Below are 18,644 nucleotides of genomic sequence, written 5' to 3' on the forward strand. Positions count from 1 at the left end.
TTTGAAGAATGTTGTTGGTATTTGGATCGGGATTGCATTGTATTTGTAAATTGCTTTGGGTAGAATTGTCATTTTCACAATGTTGAGTCTACCTATCTATGTGCATGTATGTTTTGCCATTTATGTAGATCTCTTTTGGTTTCTTGCAGTGGTGTTTTGTAGTTTTCTTTGTATAGGTCTTTTACATCCATGGTTACATTTATTCCTAAGTATTTTATTTTTTAGGGGGCTATTGTAAATGGTATTGTTTTCCTGATTTCCTTTTCATTGTTTTCTTTATTGGTGTATAGGAATCTGTTGTGTCCCCCCAAAATTATGTGTATCAATTTGGCTAGGTCATGATTCCCAGTATTGTATGATTGTCTACCATTTTGTAATCTGATGTGATTTCCTTATATATTGTATATTCTATCACTGTGATGTAATAATTTGGATTAGTGGCAGTTATGTTGATTTGGTTTACAAGATTTGATAGTGTCTTAAGGCAGTCTCTTCTGAGATATAAAGGAGAGAAATGAGCTGAGACACATGGGAACCTCATACCACCAAGAAAGCAGTGCAAGGAGCAGAGTACATCCTTTGAACCTGAGGTTCCTTTGCAGTGAAGCTCCCAGACCAAGGGAAGATTGAAGACACGGTCCTTGCTTCAGAGCCGACAGAAAAAGCATTCCCTTGGAGCTGACACCCAGAATTTGGACTTGTAACCTACTGGACAGTGAGAGAATAAACTTCCCTTTGTTAAAGCTATCCACTTGTGGTATTTCTGTTACAGCAGCACTAGATGACTAACACAGAATCTAACTGATTTTTGTATGTTTATCTTATATCCTGCTACTCTGCTGAATCTTTCTATTAGTTCCAGTAGTTTTCTCATGGAGTCTTTTGGGTTGTCTATGTATAGTAACATATCATCCGCAAATAAGGACAGTTTAACTTCTTCATCATCAATTTGGATGCCCTTTATTTCTTCTTCTTGCCTTAGTGCCCTAGGTAGTACTTCCAGCACAATGTTAAATAGGAGTGGTGATAAAGGGCATCCTTCTCTTGTTCCTGTTCTCAAGGGGAATGTTTTCAGCCTCTCTCCATTAAGAATGATGTTGGCTGTTGGTTTTGCATCGATGCCCCTTATTGTGTTGAAAAATTTCCCTTTTATACCTATTTTATTGAGAGTTTTTATCAGGAATGGGTGTAAGAGTTTGTCAGATGCCTTTTCTGTGTCAATTGAAATGATCATGTGATTCTTTTCTTTCCTTTTATTTATGTGGTGGATTACATTGATTGATTTTCTAATGTTGAACCATCCTTGCATACCTGGTATGAATCCTACTCACTCATGGTGTATTATTGTTTTGATATGATGCTGAATTCTGTTGGCTAGAATTTTGTTGAGACTTTTTGAATCTTAATTCATGAGAGATATTGGTCTGTAATTTTCTTTTTTTGTGGTGTGTTTGCCTCGTTTTGGTATCAGGGTTATTCTGGCTTCATAGAATGAATTTGGAAGTATTCCTTCCTTTTCTATGTTCTGAAATAGTTTGAGTAGTACTGGTATAAGTTCTTCTCTGAATGTTTGGTGGAATTCTCCAGTGAAGCCATCTGGGCTTATTTTTGTTTGGAGGTTTTTTTATTTTTTTATTTTTTTTTTATTACCTTTTCAGTCTCTTCTCTTGTTATGGGTCTGTTCAGATATTCAACATCACTTTGGGTTAGTTGGGTAGGTAGTGTGTTTGTAGAAATATATCGATTTCCTCTAGGGTTTCAAATTTGTTGGCGTATAGTTTTTCATAATAGTCTGCTGTGACCCTTTTTATTTCCGTTGGGTCTGTTGTAATGTCCTGCATTTCATTTCCTATTTAGGTTATTTGCATCCTCTCCTGTTTTTCTTTTGTCAGTTTGGCCAATAGTTTGTCGATTTTGTTGATTCTTTCAAAGAACCAACTTTTGGTTTTGATGATACTTTCTGTTGTTTTTCTGTTCTCTGTTTCCTTTATTTCTGCTCTGATCTTTATTATTTCCTTTTTTCTGGCGGCTGTGGGCTTTTTTTGTTGTTCTCTATTTGTCTGAATTGTGTATTTACTGTTTTGATTTTGTCTCTTTGTTCTTTTTTGATGTGTGCATCTGTTCCTATAAATTGTCCTCTGAGAATAGCATTTGCTGTGTCCCAAAGGTTTTGGTATGATGTGTTTTCATTCTTGTTTGATTCTAGGTATTTCTTGATTCCATCTCTGATTTCTTCTATTACTCAGTGGTTTGTAAGCAGGGTGTTATTCAGTTTCCATATAATTGATATTTGTTCCTTGCTCTTCCTGTTGTTAATTTCCACCTTGATGGTGTTATGGTCAGAGAAGATACTTTGTATTATCTTAGTGTTTTGGATGTTGTTGAAGGTTGCTGTATGGCCTAGGATGTGTTCTATTCTGGAGAACGTTCCATGTACATTGGAAAAAAAATGTGTACTTTGCAGCTGTTGGGTGGAGTATTCTGTATAGGTCTATGGGGTCAAGTTGGCTGACTGTGCCCTTTAGGTCTTTTGTATCTTTGTTGAGTTTCTTTCTAGATTTTCTGTCCTTTACCAAGAGTGGTGTGTTGAAGTCTCCTACTATTATTGTGGAACTGTCAATTTCTGTTTTCAGTGCTGTTAGAGTTTATGTATTTTAGAGTCCTTTCATTGGGTGCGTAGATGTTTATTATCGTTATGTCTTCATGCTGGATCTTCCCTTTAATCATGTTATATATCCTTCTTTGTCCTTTGTGGTGGGTTTTGTTTGAAAGTCTATTTTATCTGAGATTAGTATTGCCACTTCTGCTCTGTTTTGGTAGTTGTTTGGTTGATATATTTTTTTCCATCCTTTGATTTTTAATAAATTTGTCTTTGTTTCTGAGGTGTGTCTCTTGTAGACAGCATTTTGAGGAATCCTGGTTTTTTTATCCATTCTGTCACTCTCTGTCTCTTTATGGGTGCATTTAGGCCATTTACATTCAGTGTAATTATTGATAAGTGTGAGTTTATTGCTGTCATTTTGTAGTGTGTGTTTTTTTTTTTTGCTGTGCTGAATTCCTTTTCTTTGTGGATTTTTTGTTTAATTTCTTTTGTTTTCACAGATTTTGTTTTTACTGAGACTTGATGTTTTTCTTTTTTATTTTGTTGAGTAGGTTTGTTGATTTTCTTTGTAGTTACCTTGAAATATACTCCTCTCTTCCTAGGTTTGAACCAGTCTGTTATTACTTGATACCGCCTTGCCTTCCTCTCCATTAGAAGTTTCTATATCTACACTGTTTATTCCTTTCTTTATTGTTCTGATGTTGTTGTCATTTACAGCTTAACCTCTCTGGTTCCCTGTTGTAATTCTTTTGGTTTTGGATAGTCTTTGAGAGTTCATTTCCTAGGTTATTATCTGGCTGTTTTGATCTTGTGTCCTAGATTAAGGCTGTGTTCTGATGTTGTTTGTTCTCAGATCGAAGGACTCCCTTTAATAATTCTTTTAAGTTTGGCTTGGTTTTTACCTATTTCCTTAATTTCTGTTTATCTGGAAATGTCCTAATTTCACCATCATATTTGAATGAGAGTTTTGCAGGATATGTTATTCTTTGTCTGCAGTTTTTTTCTTTCAAGCTTTTGTATATGTCATCCTATTGCCTTCTTGCCTGCATGGTTTCTGCCAAATAATCCGAACTGTGTTATTGGTTCTCCTCTGTATGTGACTTTTTGTTTTTCTCGAGCTGCCCTCAGGATTCTTTGTCTTTGGTTTTAGCAATTGTGTGATTTGCCTTGGTGATTTTCTTTTGGGGTCCGTTCTATATGGGGTTTGTTGTGTTTCTTGGATGGTCAGCTTTTCATCTTTCATGATATTGGGTAAGTTTTCTTTCAGCAGTTCATTAATGATCTTCTCTGTTTTTTCTGTTTTCTCCCCGTTCTGGAACTCTGATCACTCGCAGAGTTTTGCTTTTGATTGTATCCTACATAATTCTCATGGTGTCTTCATTTTTTTAATTCTTTTTTCTGATTTTTCCTCAGACAAAGTTCTATCCAAGTGTTTGTCTTCAGATCTTGTCTTCCATAGTTTCAGCCCTGCTCTTCAGCCCTTCTGTAACACTGTCCGTTACTGAAATCTTGCTATTTATGTTTTAGATCTCTGATTGTTGTTTTTGTATGATTTCTAATTGTGAATTTATTTTGGCATTTTGTTCCTGTATTATTTTCCTGTATTCTTCCTTTTTTTTTAAAATGTATTTTCCATGAATTTGTCTGTCTTGTCTATGAATTTGTCTGTTTTGTCCTCATTTTTGTCTGCTTTATGCTTCAACTCTTGTATAGCTCTGCATATTAGAGATTTGAATTCCCTATCAGGTAGTTCCAGTGTCTTTTCTCCTACTGGAAAGTCATTTGGTATTTTATTCTGGATGTCTACTGGAACCATCCTGTCCTGTTTTTTAATATGTTCCAATACTGTCTGCTGTCTTTGGGACATTCAGTAGTTATTTTCCTCATTTTTTGATTGTTGATTTGTTTTTCTGTTTTATTGGTTGTGTCTGAGCAGGCAGGCTGTGTGTTCTTCGTTGTTTGCTTGTGTGTTGGCATGATACTTTTCACCTCTTTGTCCAATGGGCAGGGTCAGACGCTCAGCTGTGGTGCAGCAGGGCAGATCCAGCTGAAGGGGAGTTTGTGGAATACGTTGTTTGCATCACATACTGTGGCCAACAGTGTGGGCCGGAAATCAGTGCAAGGCAGGTTCTGGTAGGCCATGCCTGTGCTGCTCAGGGGTGTGATGTTCTGTGCATGGTGCAGCTAGGCAGGAAGGAAGGGGAAGATTTAGATGTGTGGAACTAAGATGGGTATTGGAAAGATGAGAGAGAGGAGAGAGAAACAGGAGCCAAGACAAAGAAACAATCAAACATTTAAAAAAGAAAAAAGAGTGCTAAGGGAGCTTGTCATTGGAATGGAGAGTTGCGAAACTGAGAAATGGAGAAAAATAAAAAGAAAACAAAAAAATAAAATCAGTAAGGGAAAAATAAATTTAAAAAAATATAAAAAGAAAAGCCACCAGGGATCCCACTGGTGCAGCTGTGAAGACTGGGAAGTGGCTCCTTGTCCGCGAAGTACAGCCTGGCTAGAAGGTTTAGAGGTTTCACACAGTGCCAAGTATTCAGGAGACAGGAATATAAGGTAAATATAGAGAGACAAGAAACTGAGAAATGAAGAAAGACAAAAAGGAAAAAAGAAAACAAAAAAGATGAAAGAAATGCCTGTAGGGATCCCACTGTGTGGTTGCGCAGACTTCAGACGTACCTCCCAATCTGCACAGTGCAGCCCGGCTAGAAGGGGCTCCCAAGCTGTGAAAAGAAGGAGAAAGCAAATAAACAAAACAAAACCAAACAAATCAAAACGAACAAAAGCCCCAGGGATCCCACCAGCTTGGTGACGCAGGCCAGTAAGCAGTTCCAGAGTCTATCGGCATTTCACAGCCTTTCAAGAGGAAGCAAAGATGACACATGGAGTCCGGTATTGAGAGAAAGGGAGTGGAGGTGGTGAGAGATATGGAAGAAATGAAAAGAAGTGGAAAGAAGCAACACCAGCAACAAACAAAAATGACTCAGGGAGCTGGCCAGTGTGGGCAGATGGAATCCAAGTGGCACAGGGCTGAAGCCGGTGCTACTCGGCTAAGACACTTTGGCTGTAGGAAGCAAAGTAGGCAAAGTGAGGGTGAAGAAGTGTTGGGGATAGAAAAGCGTGTATCACTGATTACCGGTTGTTGTGTCTCCTGGTGGGAGATGCGTGAAGCTGCTTTCCCGTACTTCCTTTTTGCCAGTTTCTGACAGGAGTCCAAGATGGTGAATCCATGTTGCATTAGCTGATGGGCGAACTCTGCACAAATCTCTCCTCACTATCTGTTCTCTGTCAGTTTCTTATTCCATTTGTTGCTTGGCTGAGTTCTCTCTTCATTTGATGCTTAGGATTCCAGGATGGATGTTTGTCTCTGTTTGACTTCGTTTTTTCGTGTGGAGGGACAACGTGGTGCTTGTCCATAGCGCTATGTTGCCCAGAAGTTCTTTTTTTTAAAAAAATTGTGTTTTAGGTGAACGTTTACATAGCAAGTTAGGTTTTCATTTAACAATTTTTATACAACTTATTCTATGACATTAGTTACGTGTTTCAGAAAGTGTCAAGATTGTCATTATTTCCATTCTTTTTGTTCTGCTTCCGTTAATCTCACTTCCGTGCCTCTCCTTAGCTTCTCATCTTTGTTTTAGGGTAAATGTTGACCATTTGGTCTCATATTGTTGACTAATGTAAGGAAGCCTTTTTTTTCATAATTTCTTCTTGAAAAATGTAATCACATACAGATTTCTATCTGTTTGCAACACAAAATTAATGTGAATTCCATTTCAAGCTAACCAGTATAAGAAAGTTTCTGAAACTCTTTTTTATATTTTTAAGTGCTGTATGTGGATGACTTGCTAAACTTTAGTTTTTAGAGAAATACATTTTCATTGTTTAATTTTCATCATTTTGTTAAGTTGTGGGAATGATGATAATATTATGATTAATTTAAAGCCCTTCCCTTTTATGTTTTTATTTACATGTATTGTTTTTAGTGTTAACTACCTCCTAAATTTCTGAGAAAAGACTTTTTTTTGGCCTGTTAACAGAAAACAATCCTTGAGATAAGCAGTGAGTTTTTTTCCCCCGAGCATTAGTGTTAAGTAAGGCAAAGCATGACTACAAGTGACTACTGATGCATCCCTTAAAGCAAAAGACCTTGAAAATTTCTTTAGAATTATTGCTTAACGTATGGTTTAATTTGATTAGCCATTTTTTTTAGAAGATAAGATTGCTTTCCTCTAATCAAGTCCATCTTGTATTACTGAGTCAAACTATAATTAATGTTTGGATAAGCTCTTAAAAAGATAGAAAGGGAAACCAGTTATTAGTTACCAGACTATTGTTTGCAGCTACTGGTTTTCAATTGTAGGTTCCAAATCATAGATTGAGAAAAAATCTGTATAAGAATTCATTTTTCATATTAGTGTATTATCTGTTACTTGTTGACTTTTTAAGAGTTTTTTAGTTCTTTCATGGTTTGTTAGATAAAAGCTTATTCTATTTTTTTTTTTTTAAGCCCTGGTACTAATGGTTTTCTCCTTGCTTATTTATGACATACATTTAGGACAAATTAAAGCATATACTATCTTATACTATCCTACTACTCTTCTTTCTAATATTTTAAGGGTAAGGAAGAGAGGAATTCTGGGTATTCATTTGTGTTTTTCTCTTCCTTAGTCTCCCATGGAGGGAGAAAGATGTGGCAGTCTGCTTCCGTAAAGATTACAGCCTTGAAAACCCTATGGGGAAGTTCTGCTCTGTCCCATAGGGTTATTATGAGTTGGAATCAACTCGATGGCAATGGATTTGGTTTTGATTTTAGTCTCACATGAATACATGACTTGATTTATCTTGATCAGCCTAGTAACTTGCTCCACATTTTTCTGAAAGTGCAAAGCAGTTTCAGCTAAAAATACACATATCAAAATGCTCCAAAAGTTGTGGCCACAGCTCAGAAATGCTGATCAATTTTGAAAATCTAAATAAGCCTCTGCCATGAAACCCAGGGAAGAACCTTTGTGGTGGGGGACAGATTTCCAAAAATTCACCACAGTCCTGTTCTTAGCTAGAGTTTATGCTGATGTTGCCAGACAACTGAGGAATAGATGCAAAAAGCAGGGAGCATTATTGAATTGAGCCCCAGAGCCAATTTGGGAAAAGCAAATTAAAATGTAAAAGAATATTTTTCCACCCCTGGCTTCTCAACATAAAATGGCAAAATACATGGTTGCTGAAAAAGTTACAGAAAGTGCTAATTTTGCCGGAAAGTAAAAATCAGTTACTCATTCTTTTTACATTAATAATGCATACACAGATAGCAGTTACAAAAGGAAAAAAAGTATTTTTAATTCAAAAGAAATATTTTAATTTACAAATTAAAGTGCACATATATTTAAGTACAAGATTTTGACATAAATATGTGTGCGGTGTTGTTTCAATGTCTTTGATTTTGTTTTTAGGCTCCACTTGAAGAATGGATGATGATGATTTTGGTGGTTTTGAGGTATGCACTATTCCTTAACATATTTTACTTAAATAATTGTTTAACTCTGTAGGGTTATAGTAGAGGTAACTATTTTGAAAATGTATTATTATTGGGATTCATAATTTCTTCTAGATCATTTTGAATGTAACTCTGGAAATAAAAAATGAAATCAAAGAAAATTTAAAAAAGTCTCCTCTCTGAAAGTTAAAACTAATTTATTGTTATTGAAGTTGATCTCCCCAGTTGGAGTGGTTTAAAGTGAGATAATTAAGTTCTACCAGTAGAAGCATTAAAAAAAGAGGTTTTAAAAAATTGTCAGCAGATGATTTTGCTGGGGTACATGCCTATTAGGATATACTTGAGAGATGAGGGATGAGTATTGACACTCCAGTCACATGTTTTCATGTTTATACCTCTACTGAGTTGATATAGTATGGTAAGTACACAACCTTTTAATGGTTTATAGATCTAATTAGTATGTTTGTGTTACAGACTATTCTCTAAGGTTTGAGTTGGATGCTTTGTAAGTAGAAATTGTTAGCTGAAGAAGCAGTGTCTTTTCCTTTTCAGTGTGTGTTCATTTTATTGAAATATTTTATAACCCAGTTATTTTTATGGAGCCAGTATAGTCTTGCAGGAAAATCTCTGGATTAGGAGTCAGGATGCCCGAGCTCAAGTCCTGGAACCTCCATTAAGTGAGCTCTGTGGATTTTTTTTTTTTTTAATTTTAGTAAGATTTTTACCTAGTTTGGAATTTGGTAACAAAGAGATTGTAAAAAATTAAGGAGTGTAATTAATGACATTAATGGGAGAAATAGGATATTAAGTATATTTTCAGTGTTTTTGAATATCATAAAAGAGGTGTTAGTTCTTTAGCTTAGAATCATTTTCTTTTCTGCTAATATTTTGTCAGTATGAAGGTATTTAGAGTATTGACAGACCTGTTTTCTGTGTTTCATCTCAAACTGTTTTTTGTTTAACACATTTGTGTATTTTTGACTTCCTTTTCAATACTTTGTGTTTTGTTGGATGACTGAGGCTTATTTATGTAACTGAAATATGAAATTTAAAGTTAAAAAAAATTCCTTTCATTTTGAGGAAAATAGAGGTTTCCTGTATCTGACTTTAGTTTATTGTTTGGAAGTTGTCAGTTATTTGAAGGTTACAACTAGTATAAAACCTGATGCCGTCGAGTTGATTCCAACTCATAGTGACCCTATAGGATGGAGTAGAACTACCCCATAGGGTTTCCAGGGAGTGGATGGTGGATTTGAACTGCTGACCTTTTGGTTAGCAGCCAAGCTCTTAAGCACTATGCCACCAGGCTTTATTTAAACCATGCTTGATGTATTATACGAAGGAAAAAAAAAAAAAAGAGTGGATAATGCTCCTTAGAATAACACTTTCGCTTCAATGTTATATTCAATAAATCTATTCCTTTCAATATTACATATGGTACAATGTTAACCAACCATTACAGTTTAATTGTGGTTATTATGTGTCTTTCTTTCCACATCCTGTTGTAGAAGTATGGAAGATCTCTGTCATTGCTTACATAAAACATGTTCATTTTTCATAGTTTGTAGAGAGTGGGTACTGTATTCTTCTACATCAGTGGCAGACTGCCCCATTTAACTTTTTGGTTGATAACTGAATATAGGATCCAAATTGAAATTCTTGCCCTTTTATTTTCAATAATAATTTTGCTGTGACATGGACACCTAAGAGACAGAACACTCTGTACTCTTACCAATGAACTCAGGGTTTGGTAATTGTACCATTGTTTTTAAATTATTGAATAGGAGGGCCTATTGAAAATATTATCTTTAGGAATTCTCTATAAATGTTGAATGCTGGTAAGTCCAGCTATTAGATTATTCAAGAAGATGTATGAATCCTGTTTCTTCAGATTGATCTATAGTTAGGTGTTGTGCTAATTTCTTAAAAGGATTTCTCTCTGGATTTTTAAGGAAAAATTATGTGTATGTGTATATATATGTATGGAAACTCTGGTGGCGTAGTGGTTAAGTACTATGGCTGCTAACCAAAAGGTCAGCGGTTCGAATCCACCAGGTACTCCTTGGAAACTCTATGGGCAGTTCTACTCTGTCCTGTAGGTTCACTATGAGTCAGAATCTACTTGACGGCAACAGGTTTATTATTACATATTACATATTATTACATATTACAGAGACATGTAAATATTGTGATGAATTAGGTTAGAATACTTAGATATAAAATCCATAAGTGAAAATGTGATTATTATTGTTGTTAGCTACTATCGAGTTGATTCCAAGTCATGGTGAAAATGTGATTAAGGATATATAAAATAGAAATTTCATTGGCAGGAGATGTGTATATGTAAGGAAGAAAATATTTTACTTAAGACAATAGGGCATGGATGCTGGAGGTGATGAGTAGCGGCGGAAGTGGTATCAATGAAGACTGAAAAGCAATTGGGTGTTCCGAGGGAATTTGAAAATATGGTTTTACAGAAGATATGTATAGAACTGGCAGGCTTGATCACTTAAATGAAATTTCTGCTTTTCAGATTTTAAAATAATCTTACGTTTATTTTCTAGGCTGCAGAGACTTTTGATAGTGGAAATGGTGAAACCCAAACTATATCTCCTGCTATTCCTTGGGCTGCCTTTCCTACAGGTAAGGGCATTCAGTAATTAGAATTTTTTTTTTTTTCTGTTAACATTTTTGCCTTTTCTTCGAAAGCCTATTTCTCACTTTTACACTTGGTCTTCTCTGATTTGAAAAATGGAATGACCCAGATACGCTCACTAATGTAAGTTTTTCCATAACAGATTATGAATTGCATAACAAATTATACAATGATGGCTTGAAATCTGATTCTAAAAATGGTATCATGAACATTAAATGATATTAAAGTACAGTATACATTTTCTAATTTGTCTTGGTTTTAGGAAGGTGAGGTGCCAAATAACTTTTTCTAGGTTGTCCAGTTCATTAGTTAATGTCTCCCTTCTTCATATATTCTAAAAATAATGTGTTATCTCGAATAGTATTTAAATTTAGAAGATTTTTGAGAGCTTTCCAGAAGCGTTGAAAATGAAAATTAAGCCATCCAAGAAATTAACTGTAACAAAAATTCCATTATTAAGAGATAGTTCTAAGAAAATCTAATGTTTAATAGAATTTATGTCTAAAGAGTATTTTGAGATTTTTGAGTTTTTGTTTCACCAAATCGCTATAAAGTCAGGAGCAGAAGATGAAAATATCTTCCTTTAACAGTTCTCCATAATCCTAGATTATTAGAGTTATTCATCTTATAAATATTTGAGTACTTATTATGCATTAGGCAGTACGGGGGATGAAGATGTACAGAACATAGTCTAGTCCTTTTCCTTCAAGGAAAGGTAGGGCAGGCACATGCAAATTTGTAATATGAAGGATATTTATGATTTGGAAAGACTTCATTAATATATGTCATTCTGTCATCCATTCATTTGACAAATGCTTATTTCATGCCAATTATAGGGTCTCTATGAGTCAGAATCGACTCGATGGCAGCAGGTTTATGGTTAATAAGGAGCTCTGGTGGTGCAGTAGTTAAGCACTAGGCTACTAACCAACAGATTGGCGATTCAAACCCACCCAGTGTTTCTATGGGAGAAAACACCTGGCATCTGCTTCCATAAGGATTACAGCCTAGGAAAACCCTTTGGGGCAGATCTGCTCTGTCCTGTAGGGTCACTGTGAGTTGGAATTGATGCAGTGGCACACAACAGCAACAACACGAGTCAAATACTGTCCTTGAAGCTGGGCATATATTGTTAATCTCAGCTTTGAAGGATGCATGTGATTTCAATACGTGGAGATGGGAGGGTGAGGAAAGCTTTGTTTTTTTTATTGTACTTCAGGTGAAGGTTTACAGAACAAATAGTTTCTCTTTAAACAGTAGTACGCATATTGGTTTATGACATTGGTTAACAACCCCATGACATGTCAACCCTCTCCCTTCTCGACCTTTTTTTCTTGGTGAAAATATACATAGCCAAAGATACACCATTTCAAAAATTTCTACATGCACAGTTCAGTGACATTGACTATGGTCTTCCAGTTGTGCTGCTATTCTCACTTTAGATGAAGGTTTACGGAACAAAATAGTTTCTCATTAAACAGTACACATGTTGCCCTATGATAATGGTTAACAACTTCACAACACATCAACACTGTCCTTACTCAGCCTTGGGTTCCCTATTACCAGCTTTCCTGTCCCCTTCTGCCTTCTAGCCCTTGTCCCTTGACTGCTGTGCCTCATTAGTCCCATTTGGTTTTATGGGGCTGTCCGCTCCCTGGCTGAACGGTGAACCTTGGAAGTGACTTCACCACTGAGCTCAAAGGGTGTCTGAGGGCCATACTCTCGTGGTTTCTCCAGTCTCCTTTAGACCAGTAAATCTGGTCTTTTTTTGTGTGTGTTAGAATTTTGTTCTACATCCTTCTGCAGCTCTGTCCAGAACCCTCTGTTGTGATCCCTGTCAGAGAAGTCACTAGTAGTAGCCGGGCACCATCTAGCTGTACTGGACTCAGTCTGGTGGAGGCCTTGGTAGCTGTGGTCCATTGGTCCCTTGGACTAATCTTTTCCTTGTTTCCTGTTCTCTTCATTCTCCCTTGCTTCCGAAGGGATGAGACCAGTGGAGTATTCTAGATGGCTGCTCACAGGCTTTTAAGACCAGACGCTACTCACCAAGGTAGACTGTAGAACATTGTCTTTATAAACTGTGTTATGCCAATTGAGCTAGATGTTCCCCGAGACCATGGTCCCCACAGCCCTCTGCCCAGTAAGAGGAAAGCTTTTGAAGAGAGAAAAATAAATGGAACACATTTTCAAGTGATGGAAAAGGGATGGCACAGTTAGGATGTTCATTCTTGTTTCCAGGACTTTATATATGTTGTTTCCTTTGCCTGTGATTGTTTCCCCTGCTTCCCACTTCCACTCTCTATCACTCCCTTACCATAGTGACCCCTATTTTTTTTGTGTGTGTGTGTTACTTTTTGCTTTAATGTTTCCTTTCTGGGAGACCTTCGTTGAGGCCTCCCCCATGTCTACATGTACTTATTACTCACTTTCATGTTAGACTGTGTTTTGTGGGTTAGGCACTATGTCTGTCTGTCCTATCGTTATGTCTCAGATGGTTAGCATAGCGCCTAAATTATAGTTGGCCGTCAATAAATATTTGCGGAATGAATACTTAAAGAAAAGAATGAATGTCTGAGTAGCTCAGTGAATGAATAGATTAAGGTAGCTGTAATAAATATGAATAGGAAGTGTTGTTGTGTTGTTGGGTGCCTCGGAGTTGGTTCTGACTCATAGCGACCCAATGTACAACAGAACAAAACACTGCCTGTCCTGCACCATCCTCACAGTCATTGATATGCTTGAGCCCATTGTTGTAGTCACTGTGTCAGTCCATCTTATTGAGGGTCTTCCTCTTTTTCGCTGACCCTCTACCAAGCTTGATGTCCTTCTCCAGGGACTGGTCTTCTGAAAACTTGTCCAAAGTACGTGAAACAAAGTTTCGCTATCCTTGCTTCTAAGGAGGATTCTAGCTGTACAGATTGTTCCAAGACAGATTTGTTTGTTCTTCTGACAGTCCATGGTATATTCAGTATTCTTTGCCAACACTGTAATTCAGAAGCATTAATTCTTGTTCAGTCTTCCTTATTCATTGTCCAGCTTTAGCATGCATATGAGGCGATTGAAAATACCATTGCTTGCATCAGTTGACCTTAGTCCTCAAAGTGACATCTTTGCTTTTTAACACTTTAAAGAGTTCTTATGCAGTAGATTTGCCCAATGCAATATGTCGTTTTTTTTTCTAAATTGTATTTATTTTGTTGTTGTGGAGAATATACACAGCAAAACCTACACCAACTCAGCAGTTTTTACAAGTACAATTTAGTGACATTGATTACATTCTTCGAGTTGTACAATCATTCTTGCTCTCCTTTTCTGAGTTGTTCTCCTTCATTAACATAAACTCACTACCTCCTAAAGTTCTTATCTGATCTTTTGAGTTGCTATTGTCAATTTGATCCTGTACAGATAGTTCTTAAAAGAGCATAATGCTTAAGGCAGACCTGTTTTCCTAGTTAAGCTAAAACTATTGTTTGGTTTTAAGATTATTTCAGTGGATATTTTTGGTTTAAGGTTTAAAGACTATCTCAGGGCAGTAGTTTTAAGGGTTCATCCACTCTCCATAGCTCCAGAAAGTCTAGAGTCTATGAGAATTTGAAATTATGTTCTGCATTTTCCCCCCTTTGATCTGGAATCTTCAATGGAGTCACTGATCAAAATGTTTGGTATTGGTAGCCAGGCACCATCCAGTTCTTCTGGTCTTATGGCAGACGAGGCAGTTGTTCATGGAGGCAGTTAGCCACATAATCCATATCCTCCTCCTATTCCTGACTCTCCTTCTTCCTTGGTTGTTCCAGGTGAAAAGAGATTATTGTACCTTAGATGGATGCTTGCAAGCTTTTAAGACCCCAGGCACTACACAATGGACTAGGAGGTAGAACAGAAGCATTAAATACATTTTTAAGTCACTTAACTGGGATGTCCTGTGAAACCATGACCTCAAACCTTTATTCAAAGGAGCTAAATTACATGAGGTGTTTGGTTGTACATAATCAGCCTCAGCAGCTACTCTTTTTTTATGGTCATTGTTGTAAATATATCTATAACACATCTTATGCCAATTGAATTTTTTGCAGGTGTACTTGACAGCAATTACAATAATTGGCTATGCAACCCAACCCTTAATCAATGCGATTTTTCCATCACCGTTAACCCCCCTTTTCCCTCTCCTTCCTCCCCTTAGTAACCACTAATAAACTTTGGTCTTTGTATATTTGCCTTTTCTTGTCTTTTTATATAAGTGAGGTCATAACCATATTTGTCATTTTGTGACTGGCTTACTTTGCTCAACATAATGTCTTCAAGCTCCATCCATACTGTAGAATGTATCAAGAGTTCATTTCTCCTACTGGCTGAGTAGCATTCCACTGTATGTATGTAGCACATTTTATTTATCCATTCATCTGTTGATGGGCATTTAGGTTTTTTCCACCTTTTGGGTATTGTGCATAGTGCTACAGTGAACATTGGCGTGTGAATCTCTTTTTGAGTCTCTGCTTTAAAGTATTTTGGGTATATACCTAGGAATGGAATTACTGGGTCATATGATAGTTCTGATTTTAGTTTTTTGAGGAACTGCTGCACTGTTTTCTACATCGGCTGTACCATTTTGCATTCTTGCTGGCAATGGGTAAGGGTTCCTATTTCTGCACATTCTTTTTTATTTTTTTATTTTATTTTATTTTTAGTATACATATTGTTTTATGACAATGGTTAACAACCCTATGACATGTCAACACTGTCCCTTCTCAACCTGGGGTTCCGTATTACCAGCTTTCCTGTCCCCTACTGCCTTCTAGTCCTTGTCCCTGGACTGTTGTGCCCCATTAGTCTCATTTTGTTTTATGGGGCTGTCTAATCTTTGGCTGAATGGTGAACCTCGGGAGTGACTTCATTACTGAGCTAAAAGAGTGTCCGGGGGCCATGCTCTCAGGGTAGTCTCTGTCAGGCTAGTAAGTCTGGTTTTTTTTTTGTGAGTTAGAATTTTGTTCTGCATTTTTCTATAGCTCTGTCCAGGACCCTCTGTTGTGGTCCCTGTCAGAGAAGTCAGTGGTGGTAGCTGGGCACCACCTAGTTGTACTGGACTGAGCCTGGTGGAGGCCATGGTAGCTGTGGTTCATTAGTCCTTTGGACTGATCTTTTCCTTGTATCATGTTTTCTTCATTCTCCTTTGCTCCTGAAGGGGTGAGACCAGTGGAGTATCTTAGATGGCCGCTCATAGGCTTTTAAGACCCCAGACGCTACTCACCAAGGTAGAATGTAGAACATTTTCTTTATAAACCGTGTTATGCCAATTGAGCTAGATGTTCCCTGAGACCATGGTCCCCACAGCCCTCCGCCCAGCAATTCAGTCCCTCAGGGAGTTTGGATCTGTCTATGGAGCTGCCATAGCCTTTCTTTGTACAAGTTGTGCTTGCTTCCCCCATATCTCTTACCCTTCTCCAAAGTTACCACTTATCGACTGTCTATTTAGTATTCTCACACCACCCCTGCCATCCCTCATAACCAACAAAGGTTGTTTTTTTTTGTGTGTAACCTTTTTCATGACTTTTTACAGTAGGAGTCTCATACAATATTTGTCCTTTTGTGATTGACTTATTTCACTCAGCATAATGTTCTCCAGTTCCGTCCATGATATGGGATGCTTCACAGATTCATCATTGTTCTTTATCATTGCATAATACTCCATTGTGTGTATGTACCATTGTTTGTTTATCCATTCATCTGTTGATGGACATCTAGGTTGTTTCCATCTTTTTGCTATTGTGAACAATGCTGCAACGAACATGGGTGCATATGCCTGTTTGTGTGATGACTCTTATTTCTCTAGGACATATTCCTAGGAGTGGGATTGCTGGATCATATGGTATTTCTATTTCTAGCTTTCGAAGAAAGCACCATATCATTTTCCAAAATGGTTGTACCATCTTGCATTCCCACCAGCAGTACATAAGAGTTCCGATCTCCCTGCAGCCTCTCCAGCATTTGTTATTTCCAATTTTTTTGATTCATGCTAGTAACGCTGCAGTGAGATGGTATCTCATTGTGGTTTTAATTTGCATTTCTTTAATTGCTAGTGATCGCGAGCATTTTCTTATGTGTCTGTTGGCCACTTGAATGTCTTCTTTGGTGAAGTGTCTGTTCATTTCCTTTGCCATTTTTTAATTGGATTATTTGTCTTTTTGTTATAGAGATGTTGGATTTTCCTATAGATCTTAGAGATTAGACCCCTGTCTGATTTGTAATGGCTAAAATTGTTTGCCAGTCTATAGGTTCTCTTTTTTCTCTTTTGGTGAAGTCTGTTGATGAGCATAAGTGTTTAATTTTCAGAAGATCACAGTTATCGAGCTTATCTTCTGGAGTTTTTGTGTTGATGGTTATGGTTTTTATCCTGTTAATGCCATGTATCAGGGCCTCTAGCGTTGATCCTATTTTTTCTTCTATGAACTTTATAGTTTTTGGCTTTATGATCAGTTTGTTGATCCATTTTGAATTAGTTTTTGTATATGGTGTGAGGTATGGGTCCTGTTTCATTTTTTTGCAGATGGACATCCAGTTTCACCAGCACCATTTGTTAAAAAGACTGTTTTTTCCCCATTTGATGGACTTGGGCCCTTGTCAAAGATCAGGTGACTGACTGTAGGTGGATGGATTTACATCTGCATTCTCATTTCTGTTCCAGTAGTCAGTGTATCTGTAGTTGTACCAGTACCTGCCTGAGTTGACTGCTGTAGCTGTACAGTAGGTTCTGAGGTCAGATAGTGCAAGTCCTCCTACTTTATCCTTCTTCAGTAGTGCTTTACTTGTCCAGGGCTTCCTCCCTTTACATATAAAGTTAATGATTAGTTTTTTCATTTCTTAAACGAACGTCATTGGTACTTGGATCGGGATTGCATTGTATTTGTAAATTGCTTTGGGTAGACTTGTCATTTTCACAGTGTTGAGTCTACCTATCCATGAGCATGGTATGTTTTTCCCATTTTGTAGATGCCCTTGAGTTTCTTGCAGTAGTGTTTTGTAGTTTTTTTTGTATAGGTCTTTTACATTCCTGGTTAGATTTATACCTAAGTATTTTATTTTTTTTAGGGACTATTATAAATGGTATTGTTTTCCTGATTTCCTTTTCATCATTCTCTTTATTGTTGTATAGGAATCCAACTGATTTTTGTGTGTTTATCTTGTATGCTGCTACTCTGCTGAATCTTTCTATTAGTTCCAGTAGTTTTCTTGTGGAGTCTTTAGGGTTTCTATATATAGTATCATGTCATCCACAAACAGGAGAGTTTAACTTTTCATTACCAGTTTGGATGCCTTTTATTTCTTTTTCTTGCCTTATCGCTCTATCTAGGACTTTCAGCACAATGTTAAATAGGAGTGGTTATAAAGGCTGTCTTTGTCTTGTTCCTGTTCTCAAGGGGAATGTTTTCAGTCTCTCTCCATTAAGAATAATGTTGGTCGTTGGTTTTCCATTGATGCCCTTTATTATGTTGAGATATTTCCCTTTTATTCCTATTTTATTGAGAGCTTTTATCAGGAATAGGTGTTGGCCTTTGTCGAATGACTTTTCTGTGTCAGTGGAGATGATCCTGTGATTCTTTTCTTTCCTTTTACTTATATGATGGATAACGTTGATTGATTTTCTAATGTTGAACCATCCTTGCGTACCTGGTATGAATCCTACTTGGTTGTGGTGTATTATATTTTTGATATAATGTTGAATTCTGTTGAGAATTTTTGTATCTATATTCATGAGAGATATTGGTCTGTAATTTTCTTTCGTTGTGATATCTTTGACTGGTTTTGGTATCAGGGTTATGCTGGCTTCATAGTATGAATCCGGAAGTGTCGCTTCCTTTTCTATGTTCTGAAATAGTTTGAGTAGTACT

At 36.9% G+C, this 18,644-nt stretch overlaps 1 protein-coding gene across 10 annotated transcripts in view; it reads left to right on the forward strand.

Annotated features, from left to right (window-relative positions):
- CCDC91 (coiled-coil domain containing 91) overlaps positions 1-18,644 on the forward strand; it is a 432,308-nt gene that overhangs the window by 93,621 nt on the left and 320,043 nt on the right. For 7 of the 10 annotated variants that reach the window (XM_023738058.1, XM_023738055.1, XM_023738059.1 and 4 more), the window contains 2 exons: positions 8,062-8,105; positions 10,670-10,748. In XM_023738058.1, coding sequence (XP_023593826.1) covers positions 8,076-8,105; positions 10,670-10,748 — 109 coding nt within the window. In that variant the 5' untranslated portion in view covers positions 8,062-8,075. Of the gene's footprint in view, positions 1-7,122; positions 8,106-10,157; positions 10,749-18,644 lie in introns of those variants that run through there. The other 3 variants (XM_004383608.2, XM_004383609.3, XM_023738061.1) reach the window with 3 other exon arrangements.

Source organism: Trichechus manatus, unplaced genomic scaffold, assembly GCF_000243295.1.
Source record: "Trichechus manatus latirostris isolate Lorelei unplaced genomic scaffold, TriManLat1.0 scaffold00112, whole genome shotgun sequence".
Taxonomy (NCBI): domain Eukaryota; kingdom Metazoa; phylum Chordata; class Mammalia; order Sirenia; family Trichechidae; genus Trichechus; species Trichechus manatus.